The 13,227-nt window shown below is 25.4% G+C and overlaps 1 protein-coding gene across 1 annotated transcript; it reads left to right on the forward strand.

Annotated features, from left to right (window-relative positions):
* Positions 1-10,546: 10,546 nt before the first annotated feature.
* Positions 10,547-11,068, forward strand: LOC145835054 (uncharacterized). The gene is made up of 2 exons (XM_082942597.1): positions 10,547-10,646; positions 10,854-11,068. The coding sequence occupies exons 1-2, from the start codon at positions 10,547-10,549 to the stop codon at positions 11,066-11,068; spliced, it is 315 nt and encodes a 104-aa protein (XP_082798723.1).
* Positions 11,069-13,227: the final 2,159 nt, after the last annotated feature.

The raw sequence follows: 13,227 nt of genomic DNA on the forward strand, positions 1-13,227 counted from the left end.
ATACTGTAGTATAAAATATTTCTGTGAAAAGTTTAAATGTTGTTAAACTTATGCTGCCTTTTAAACTTATGGTAACCTAATATTTTAAATACTTTATTTAATATATATACTTATAAATAAAGTGTTTTCGCAACGATAGTTTTTGTATTTAACAAGAATGGCAGCCACAAACTCAATACATTAGAGGGGGTCATTGCTTTTTTAATTTTTTTAAAAGCAGTGCTTATAAAAAAGTTTAGAAACCTTTGCTAAATTCTTTGTTATCTATTTCTATATTAAAATGTGTTATTAACGTCTATTATTGTTATTGTTGTTCTCTTTTACTTTTCTTACAGCTTTTGTTTATCTTGTTGAACTAAAAGTAACTTAAATCAAATAACTTAAAATTACTTTTTTATTTTACAGATTAAGCATATATTTAATAAATAATAATCAATCTATCAATCACTTTTAAGCCGTTCGGACATATTAAAAACCTTTTTTATATTACAAAACGTAGTCACTAAAGCAAACTTAAAATAAAAGAAAATTAAAACGATTAAGAAAATAGCTTAACAGTTTTATTAAACATCCTTTGTTTCTGAAAAATTTCTTTTTAATCAAAACAATTGATTTTGTACACCGAAATGACAAAACTATTAATATTTTATTAGTTTTAAGCTTAAAACACAATTAAACAAACAAATAAAGTTTAAATTAATTGTGACTTAACTTTTAAATCGATGATACTTAGGTAAATAGTGATTTATTAAGTTACGAAATCGTACATACTTGAGCGAGTTTTAAATTTTATTTAAGTTATTCCAAGCAAATTTTTTAAAAGTTTTTTTCATTTAAAATTGCAAAACAACTACATGAATATCACAATTTTAAGGCGAAGTTTAAACAAATTAAACTTAGTTCTTGTCTTTTCAGTCTTAGAATCAATATTGTAAAAAAAAAACAAACATTATTCATTGCTTTGTTTATATATAATACTTAACAACTTGTTACTGTAAATGACTATGATACATGAACTGTTATTATTAACTAATGAATTATGCTTGTTTTAAATAGTTTTTTTTTACTTCGACATCATGACCTACTAACAAAATTGTACAAAACATTACTGTTTAGTAACTTAGTTGATCATGACTTTTAAGATCAGTATGTAACCATTCTTAGATTGTAGTTACGTTTCGTTTCTGTTTCCATATAATTAAATGACTCTAAATATTTGACAACTGTTAAATCTGCACTAATTTTGCAAACTTTGAAAACTTTGTAAAAAAACACAATCTTCCAATTGAGCTGGTTTATTACTACGCAAAAACATAAAACGACCGTTTTAGTCGCAAACAAACAGTTGCCTGCAGTTGGGGCATGTATGATGCCCTTCAAACCACTTGGTGGCGCATTCGGTGCAGAAAACGTGTTTCCCGACACAATCGAGCTCGATCAGCTGATTACCGGGTTCAAAATCACTCATGCATATCGTGCACGCATCGTTTACATTGGACTGGCTGGCCTTGAATTTCCTGAACTTTTCCACTCTCGACTTTGTCAGACCTGTACAGATTATTTAATTTTAGAATTTTTTGTATACGTTTAAATTACTTTGTTAAAGGTTGGTAGTTTGCGACTTAACGGTGTAAAGAAAGAGTTTTTAGAACAAAAAATAGTTATCGACATAAATTCAGTCTAGTTTAATATTTAAAAGGAAAATTCATATATTAAATGAGTTAGAAGTCTTTTTGGTTTTAAATAAACAATACAAAAATAATGAAAATTACTTTAATGATTTTTACATTAACTAAAAAAAGTTTCTTTCTAACAAAACCTTGAGATGGTAGTTCCCAGACGTCATCGTTGACATCAAACATCAACTCTTCATCAGCGACGTCATTAAACAAGTAATCACCAAAGTCATCACCGACGTCATTAAAGAAGTCATCACTGACGTCATGACCTACGTCTTCAAAGAAGTCGTCACCGACGTTTTCACCGACGTCTTCAAAGAAGTCATCTTCGATGTCATCAAAGAAGTCGTCACCGACGTCTTCACCGACGTCTTCAAAGAAGTGATTACCGAAGTCAACACCGAAGTCATAAAAGAAGTTATTACCAACGTCATCAAAGAAGTCATCAGCGACGTATTCACTGACATCATTACCAACGTCATTACTAGCACCATTATGATAATGGTTAATGTTAACAGTATGTTGTAAGTTAGGGACTTGGCTACTACTGACTTCATCGTAAGTGTTGATATTCACATCAAGTTGCCCATCCGGGCTACTTTGATGAACCACTTGGCTTTGAACGTAACCTGTATTCATTTGAGTTTAAAGTGGTGATGCCTGTGTGAAAACGTTTCAAAAACAAAGAAAAAAATACTTAAATTATCGTTATATGATGAATATAAAAATATATAGTTTATTCACAACCGAATGACTTGAACTATATTAACCCAGTTTTTTGAGCCTTACTTCGTTTGTTTACTTTTCAGGCACTAAATAAAACGTTTATCTCTATTTAAGCAAAAAAAATCTTTAAAAATAAGTTAATATCGTTTATTAGCATTTATTGGGACTAACTAATTGAATTATGAGTATAGCTGATTAAAGTGCATTTATTTTACTGTAGTTTTAAACATTTTAACCTAAAAAACAGTAAAGGTTCAATTAACAAATAATAAAAAAACTTTTTTAGTAAAGTAAAACGTTCTAACGTGTTCAAAACACCCTTAATTTATTGTTTACACATTTTCATTTAAAAACAATGAAATAGCCTTTTATTGGCAAACACGCCAGGACTACCGATGTGGTCTTCGATTGTAACCTTTTACTTAATAACATTCTTAAACTAAAAGTATAATATTTGGAGCGTGTAGTCCATTGTAGTTTGCAAATGATGTTTGTAAACCCAACTGTAAGAAAAATGAAAATGCATGATAACATTTATCATTGTATTAAAAATAAAAACTAAAGGTTTGTTTAATGTTAATACATAATCAAGTTGTTAAAATTTTGATAATGAATAATGAAAACAAATAATAAAATTAATTGGCATTATAATTATTTTCCTATGTAAATTACAGCTTATATTCTATGTTAAAGATTTTTTTACTAAAACCACAGTTAACTTGTTAAATAAGTTCTTTAAATAGTTCTGAAACGCTAGACTTTGCTAGATTTTGTCTTAGCTTGCCAAAGGTCTAATTGTATCTAAACTTGAAATTTTGACTTCAATCAGGCTCAAATTATACTGATTTAAAAAATTTGTAATAGCCAATTCTGGTTTATTTTGAATTTTTAATAGAAATTTGAATCCAACCAATCATACCTATAAACTATCCTAACCGTTAATTTGTTTTAAGTCCAACTAGAACGAGCTACGACCATTTTTCAATAAAAAAATCAAATCCTGACCTGAACCAGTTTTAAAATAATATCTAGTTGGATCTTGTTTTTTGCAAGGGTCAGATCTTGTGTTAGAACATTAATTAAAACTATTTTAGTTTGGTAAACTTGCTAAATTAAATGTAACTAGTAAAAATATTAAAAAATGTAGAAGTTATGTCTTTATTATAAACATTTTAAAGTGTTTTATGGAATTTTAAAATTTTTAGTAAAAGCTATGGATATTTAATGGTAACAAAATAACAGTATATCTTCAATTTTAGTCAGTTTTTTACTTTCAACGTTGGGATTAAACTCTTAAGTTCTTAAAGTTTAAATAAACTTTCATAATAATTAGTATGGTTTTTAGAAATTTAGGTAAAATAAGTCTTTTTTAAGATTTAATAAACTGCATTTCATATTAAGATGTTTAAGAACTGTTTTTGAAACAACTTGTAAACAGGGTTGCCAAATGTTTTCGGTAAATTTTTTCCTGGTTTTTAAAGTTTCCTCAAGGTTAAAAGTACACATTTTTGAATATATTAAAGTCTATATTTATGTATTAGGTAAAAAACTGTGATGAACAGTATATAAACATTAAAACAAGATACTCTAAAGCTACTTTAAATGTGTTTTTTTAATTAAAACATTTTGATAATGACACATTTATTGTCTTCTTGATAGATTTTTTGAGTCAAATCAAAGTTTTAATACTAAAAATGTTAAAATTATTAAAAACTCGAAAATTTTCAAGTCTTTTTTAGTTATTTTTGTTTAGAACTCTAGGTTTTTCAGTTTTTTTTTCAATTTTTTTAAACTCTAGGCTTTTTACAGGTTTTTTAGCCTAAATTGTCAAATATTTGACTTTTCTAGGTGTTTCCAGGTTTCAAGGTTTGTTAGCAAGCTGGTAAAAGATTTAAAGTCTTTATCTGAAATTACAAAAATATAAGATTAAATCTCAGCAAATTTGTAAAACTTTAAGAAAATTTACTAAAGAAATTGTGGGTTATACAAAAGTTTTTACAAACTGAGTCTTTGTCAGAAATAATACATTTATATAAATTAGTGTTGAAATTGGCACGAATTTGAACAAAAAAAAAACAACAAAATGTTAGAGAAATATACGAAAGAAAAGAAGCTGAACGTTACCTGAACATTACTAGACAGAGAAAAATTATCAGAATTTATTTCATCCATTTTATCTAATAAATCTGTAAAATAACTTAACAACTTATTTCTCAAGCTACATAATAATTGTAAACTATTAAACTTTTAAAATTGTAGTAAAAGAAAAATCTACTTAAAATTGCAAAGATGATTTGTGTTTTTTTTTGAATGTTTAGCAGGGATGAATGTAAGCTTTTTTGGGAGGACTAGCACAGAATTTACTTGAATTGTTAAACTACATTTGGTACAGTTTAAAAAACATGTTATAAAACTAAATTAGTACATGCTAAACTAAATAATTTTTTGCTGTATTTATTTATAGTAATATAAATGTGACTCACTATTGAAAAAATATATATATTCTCACAAACTAGCATAATATTAAGTAAACCTCTTTGAAATACCAAATTTTTGAGTAACTTTTGTTCAGTTCACATATAATTAATCACATAGTTATATCTATAACATTTTATATACATTTCTGAACTATCATTCGTTTTTAATTGTGTTTGTTTTAGAATTGTTCAGTTAATAAATAAATCTGAGCTTAAAGTTTTAATTTTAGCTAAGCAAATATAATTCTATCTAAGAAAAATGTGATGGTTTTATCCCTGATAATTCTAAAGTATCTTTCAAAAACTATGCATCATTACATAGCATTCAATTATAGCAGGGAGTAGGGACGTAGCTAGCTCAATAAAGTTACGAATCTTCAAAAATTGAAACATCTGAAATAACTCGTGATAACGTCCTAGCGGGAACACAGTAATATAAACTATCTCTAATATTATTGAATTTAATCTGAGAAAATGTAGTTATGTTAATACATCAAAAATGGAATGTTGAGGTACGAGTGATAACTCTATACAAGGCAATTTAAATTGCTCCACACCCCCTTTGACTCTTTATGTCTTGCCACTTGTGTAAACCAAAAAACATTCATCAAATGGTAGGAATTTTAATAGGTAGTTTTAAATATTGGGTATTTTCAATTGCAGCAAATTTGCGAAAAAAAAGTACCAAACATTTTGATGACTTCATTAACTTTACTTTGGGTAGTTTTGAAGCTTAAACTTGTAAAAAAACAAAGTTGCTGTCCAAGTCTATTACAAATTCACTTTTTTAATTTTCTAAAATATGAAAATAATCATATCTAAAGTAAAACAATAGAATAATACTAAACATTTCCCTATGTTAACAAAATTATAGAAATATTTTTTATTAACATAAAGTTACAATCTTAAATTCAAACATAAATTAAAAAAAAAACATTTTTTAAAGTTTTTCTTTTATAGTTTATTAATGAATTTAAATTCATAAAAAATTTTGAACTAATTATACATGAGTTATGTACTTCAATAAAAGCTACCTTTTTATAGTTTAAAATAAAGTTAACAGGGTGGCCATCAAACCTAAATGCTTATGGGAATCTTTGAATGTTGTATAAAATCTTAGAATGACTTGAAATTCTGATCACTTATTTTGTCTAGAAAAGTAAATAAGACTTAAATTTAAAAAAATTTATTAAATTTAGAAAATTGAAAGAAGTTTCAAAAAAACTTCAGGGGCCACCTTGGGTACAGGGAGAGTGTAGATCACTTTTATTACAAATTGATGTCACTTTATGAAGTTTAATCTAAACTACATGTATCTTTATACAGATTTTTATACCAAAACAAATTTTTGATATAAACATTAAAATAGGAGAGTACAGTAGGTTTTAATTGTTATCTTTTACTATTTTTTAAACATTGAAAGGAATACTTCCTTAAAATTTGAGCAGGGTTTCCGAAACACCTGGAATCCAGGAACTTGACAGTTTAAACACATACTGGAAAAACCTTGAAATTTTGAAATTAAAAAATTTGAATATATATAGTGTTTAATAAAAAAAATCATCAAAAAATCTGTAATTTTTAAACTACTTCTACATGTAAAATAATGAGTTTTTTATAAAGTATGATAACTTAAAGTCATTAATAATCTATAAAAGAAAAAATTTCAAAGTCAATAGCTTAATTTGTGGTTTAATTAATTTAAAATTGTAACTCACACATAAAATATCAAGGTTGAAAATTATATTTCCTTAATTTTGTTAACATAGTGAAATGTTTAGTATTGTTTTATTTCAGATATAATTATTTTTATATTTGAAAAATAAACAAAGTGAATTTATCATAGGCCTAGATAGCAAATTTATTTTTTTTACAAAGTTTAACCTTAATAACTTTAATAACTACCCAAAGTAAAGTTAATGACATCATCAAAATATTAGGTTTTTTTTTTGCAAAATTGAGGCAATTAAAAGTACCCAATAATTAAAACTACCCATAAAAAGTTTAAAAGTCCTACTTTTCATTAGAAATAAGTATAAAAAATCAGCATTTAACTCAAAAACACTTATACTGTTTTCAAAATCAAACATTTAGCGTAGTCAATAGTAACAACAAAATATGCAAATTTTTGTAACATAAAATTGTATGATTTTGATTTTTGAAGCTACAGCTTCCTTTAGAATCAATTTTGCATTCCATTTTTTCACAAAATAAAGCTTCAACGCCCTAAATGTTACAATCTGGATGTATTTAATTAATTCAATTTTTTTACGACACTAAAAATGCTAAAGAGTACATATATTTCAAAATTATCTCTCAGGAGTGCAAAATTAAGCATAAATGAATACTAAAAGCTAAGACAGCAGAGTCTTTTCAAGCTGTAATAAAAGCAAGTATTTTCGCACATAAGTATACGTTTCTGTAGATTTGCAGACACCTACCAAGATACGTCCATGAATTATAGTAAAAAGCTAAAATTAAAATAAATGTTAAGTTGTTCCTATTAAAAACAGTCACATTTAAATAGTTTAATAACCATGATTAGCTACTAGTTGGATTTCCTATTTTAAGCAACATTTTTTCAAAACCAATTTATCTTTAGTCAACAACAACAAAAATCTATAAATCTATATATTTAGTGATCTATTGTATCCGGATCAGAATAATTTTTTAAATTTAAGATCCTGCCGAATCCGTATCCTAAATTTTCTATCTTAAATGTTATATATTATGAAACTTAATTACTATTATACCATTAATAAATAAAAACTTTTTAATACAAACATTTGTTAAACAGACACAATGTTTTTGTCTAAATATTATATTTGAATACTAGAAAAAAAAAGAATGTATTCAAAAACCTACCCATACACAATCTCAGACTAATTTCTAGGTCTTTTTATTTAATATAAAATACCTAAAATGGCAGGTTTTAAATTTAATTTTTTGAATTCCAGGTTTCCAGGTTATTTGACTCCTGTATAAATAGAATAATATGTGTAGCATACATTTCAAGTATGGTTACCTCTTTAAGTTTCTAAACTGTCTTAAAAGATTGAAAACAATACTTTGTAACCTAAACTAGCCTAAGTTATCCTGATGTGTTAATACCCTGAGAAATATTCCTCTTTCTACTTACTTATAACCTTTTTTCTTTCGAAAAATTGTGTTAAATTTGATGCTTATTAAACATATGTTAAGATAAATTGTTAAAGTCTAAGAAAGATAGCCATAACGATAATAAAAAATAAATTAACTTTAATAAACAATTATTTTAATAACGTTAGTTAGATAAAACCAAATAAAAAATAACAAAGTATTAGTTTTAGTTAGTTTTATTCTCATTTAATATCTAAAAAGCAGTTGAAAAAATTTAAAAAAATTAAAACTACCTTGAGTTTTTCACAAAAAAACTTAGTTAGCATTAGTTTTTAGAAAGTGTATAGTGTAGGCATTAGTTTCTTGAGCTGTCTAAAATATTTAACAAGCTAAAAAACATAAAGAGTTATCTTGAGTGTTCTTATCATACTGAGTTTGTGGCTGCTATTCTTGTTTAATATAAACGTTATCCTCAAGAAAACACACAGCATGTATGTATATAGAACAAAGTGTTAAAAATATTAGGCTACTGTAACTTTATAAAGGTATCAGTTGTTCATTATAGTTTGAAACTTTTAACAGAAAATTCTATACCACTATATACTATTTTTTATCCAAACGAGGGCTAAAAAGAACTTACTTTGTAAAGTTTAAAGTTTTTAAATAGAATATTGTCGAATAATTGCCGCCTCTTAAAGTTGTAGTAATCAAACATTAAACGAGATGAATTTGCAAAGTTTTTAGAGCATTAAATATTTATAAATAAGAATAAAATTTGTAAAATAAAACTATGAAGAATTTTAACAAGCTGAAATACATTGAGTTTTAGTACTTTTCTTATATTAAAAAATAAAATATTTTTTAATTTAAAAATAGAACTAAACTATAAAAACAGTAGAAGAATCTAATCTGCAAGAAAACTTAAATTAAAAATTCACTATTTTTACTCTTAAGGATGTAAGTACCTGTATATTAACAACAAGTAATTGAACGAACTTAACTTTAATTAGTCTTTTCGCTTGGCTAATTTTATAAGTATATTATTATTAATTATTAGGTATTTAAAAAACATGAAACTAATAATATATAATTAAAAGAAGCTGTTCGCAGAAAACAATTTTTTGTAAACTAACTGGATCCGGTGCCAGCTAAGTCTCAGCTAGGATCCGGATCTTTTTTTTTTGAAATTAAGATTATTTAGATCATTAATATTAGATACGTTGCCCCCTTATATGAAAACCACTTATCTTTGTGAAAAATAAGAATCAAATAGCATGCAGCAATCTACATCAATACAACATGATTTTAAAATGCTATGATAAAATATTTATATAAAAGATTACTGCACATAGAACTTATTTAGATCACATTTTCTGCAGAATTATAAGTTTAGTTCATAATAGTAGTCAAGAACTTAATATATTTTTACACAAAATATAACTTTTATTTAAATTATTGCAGCATTTTAATTCAGTTAGTTATACTCAAAATTTAATTGAAAAACTGAAACAGGGCTTATTTTCAAAGTTGAGTCTTGCTATAAAAAACTGTTTTGGAAACAAAACTGATTTTTAAAGCTGGTTACAGTTTTTTTTTTCAGTTTTATTTATTTTTTTTTGTGTAACTTTATGTTAATATTCTAGGAATCGGTTGGTAAATTTAGCATTCGAAATTAAAAAATATATGAAAATAAGTATAGTTTTTTATTCAATATCTTTTTCAGTAAAATAATCTAAACCTGCTTTCTCTCTAAGGGGTAGCACATGCCTAGGAAATAAGCCAATAGCTGCGTATAACTACATATTATACATTACAGTATATAGTTAGATTGTTCTGGGTTAAAAAAATTCTTAAACTTCTTCAGTAATAAGAAATAACTGAGTCAAATACTATATTAGATTTAGCTGCATTTATTTGTAGTAATATAAACATGACTAACTAAAAATAATAATAGTTATAGTCAAAAAGTTTTATTGTTTTAAGTACACCTTTTTAATAATAACAGTAATAACAGTTTTGATAACAGAGATTTTTTAGTATCAAGAAATTTTTCTGGTAATTCAGTATTAATATTTCAAGTTGTATAATAACTGTACTGAAAATTTACTTTTGAGTGTCTTTGTATTTAAACATCTTTTATCAAATATATTTTGGCTCTTTGTTTTCATTTTAGTTTAAAAAACTTCAAATCCATCTATTACAAAACTTAATTATTTTATCTACGTCGCTTTTAAGTATCTTTTAATGTACTGCATTATTTTTTTAGTTATAGGAAAAATTGAAAGAAAATATTTTAACTGTTACTATATTCTAAATATATGATAGTTAAATATCATAACCGAAAGGTTTTTTTTTGTGCACCAGGTCCTAGGATATTTAACGTAGTTGTAAGTAAAAGAACTTATCGGAAAAATATTGGTTAGAAAGACAGCGATAACAGTTTTGTTTCAGTAACTTAAAAAAAATAACAAACTATACAAGGCTGTCAACTTTTCTGATAGCACTAACGCAAATTCAACATTAAAACTCGTATTCGAAAAGAGCTCCCGCAAGGCTTGCAAGAACATGGTTCCAAGGCACAGCTCTTTTAACTTTCAAAAATCCCCTTCACCCTACGTAATAACAATCAGTAAACATTCTTACGTGGCTCGTGTTCCAGTTTCAAGTAAGCATTTATTTAAGTCAATAAACTACATACTTACAAAAAACTGATAAAAATGTTAAGCATATCAAATTTTTTAGTAAAACTAAAAAAGTTTTAGTTTTTGTATATTTAAAAGTCCTACAAAAATAAACTTGATTAAGTATTAAAAAACCCCTAACTTTAACAGCTCATTTTTAGCTTAAGTCAAACAAACTTAAATTTTTCCAGTCACATTATCGGACCGCAGAGGGGTGGGCTTCAAAGGTTTGTTCATCCAAGCGAGACGACCATTTAGTTCGGATCCGGTAGGAACTTGGCAGCAGTTTCCCGCCAATTTTATATCAATCAAGTGCAGCAATGCGAACGACGCGGTTACTCATTCAAATCCGGATGTAAAGAAGTCCGTCACACTCGAGTCGTTGCCGCTGTTTGACTACGGATAAGTACATTTTAAGTTCGAGCTTTTTTGTATTTACTTACTCACTTAAATTTTGTTAATATAGTGAGTTTTAAAAGTTAAATTGTAATTGTAGTTAATGTTTTTTTTTTGCAGACTGCAAAAATCTAATTAAAATAAACTTGTAAGTAATGTTAACAAACAATCAGAACCTAAACGTTTTAGTTTTAACCAAAAAATTTTTAAACAAATAATCATAGTTAAATTAGTAAGCATCCGTTAAATATTACAATAGAAAAATTTAAACTAATTTCTACAGGCTTGTCATTGTGAAAAATATAATAATTTTTGGTCAAGCAATTCGATTCCAATAAGTCACAAAAAATACTAAAAAAAACTACAAAGTCACCATCGAAATTAATAACTACTAGACTAGCAACGATTCCAAAAAAACCGAACAAGTGAATATAATAAAGAAATTACAAGTAGAAATTTACAAGCAGCAGGGCTAAATAATTCGATTAAAACTTGTTCTGTAAAATCTGAAATAAGTTTTATAAAAGTTTTAAAATCGTTCAAAATTGATTTGCTTTAAACAATTAAAAATTTTACCGAGTAAGTTTTGTTGTGTAATTTAAGTAAAACTCCAGATAAGGAAATTTATTCAAAAACTGGAACAAATACCACAACTAGTTTAATAACTTACTATAATATTAATATAAACCATATTTTAAAAACTTTACTAAAAATGGTACAGGTAATTTATATTTTAGCGTGACGACAATATTTTTGATTATTGTTTTACTAATTAATTTGAATTCATGTTTAAAACGAAATTAAAATAAAACAGTTTAGATAGCAACCATTGTAAATGCTTTTTTGAAAGTTTATTTCGCACCTTTTAAAAGTATATTTGTTAATTTTATTCGCACAATATATGATATTATTTTAGTGTCTATATAATAAATATTTTGTTGCTGTAGCTAGTTTTTTATTTAAGATGTACTTTTTTATAAATTGTTTTATGTTTTGTATTTTATATTTGAACACAAATGATAGTGATTAAAAGTAGATAATTTTTAAAATAACCTTTTATTGAAAATTTTTTTTAACAGTATGCTTAATCAACTTCTAGTAGTTTTTAATTTTATTGTCGGAGCACTATTTTATATATATTGTAATTTGTATGTTTAATTTAAATAGTACTGCAAGAAACTGTTTTAATTTAAATAATTTAAATTTAAAACCTAGAGGCATATAACATTATACTTTAAAAAAGCAACGTTTGTCAGTTTAGCCTTAATATTAGCAAAAGAACTTCAAGCATAAGTATTTTTATAAGTTGTCCTTTATTGTTTACAGTTAGTATAAACAAAAGTTACAAGTACTGTGTGAAAGAAAGCATTTGTTATATTTATTGAGCCAAAAATAACTTTTTCAGTTACAATTAAACAGTTTAGAACAATTTTAGATGATTTAAAGTTAAAAAAACCGATAGGTCGTTTAAAAACTTAAAAAATTTAAAATACTTCTATACTAAAAAGTAAAATGTGGATAAAAATCAAAAGTTTTTGAAAATAATAAAATTTAGATGAAGTACTATAATTAACATTTAAAATGTTTTGAAGTTTATCAGCTATTTTTATTAAAGTCAAAAACTTTAAATTGTTCTTAATAAACTAGAATATGTGGCATTAAATGATAATCAAAGAATAGGTCTATACTAACTTATGACTAAGTTTTTAAACAACGTTTAAGAATTTTCGAATATAAAAAACTATGAGATACTTGAATTTAATTGTATCATGTTTTTTGATAAAGATTTTTCAAGGCTTTAAAATATATTTATTTTGACACATGCATTAAAGAATGCTTTAAAATTAAATAAACTGTATTGATCAAAAAATCGTTGAAAATACCATAGAATTATCTATACAATTAGATTATTTGTGTTATAATATTCTAATTAGTTACAGAGATCAAAAAAAAATAACAGCTTAAAACAAATAGCTTAACACATTTATTAAACAAAAAATTTATGTTAATTTTGAAATGTTTTTTTTATTTTTGTGTTTAACTTTTTGTTTTGAAATTAAAAGCTTTACCTCATTAAATAAAATTAAAAGTTTAAAGTTTGTACTTGTTGTTTCTCCGAAATAGTAACTTTGTATACTTTTTACAGCCTGCGTAAACGTTTAAAGACGT

This window comes from Thalia democratica, chromosome 1, assembly GCF_965202585.1.
Source record: "Thalia democratica chromosome 1, ktThaDemo2.hap1.1, whole genome shotgun sequence".
NCBI classification, from domain to species: domain Eukaryota; kingdom Metazoa; phylum Chordata; class Thaliacea; order Salpida; family Salpidae; genus Thalia; species Thalia democratica.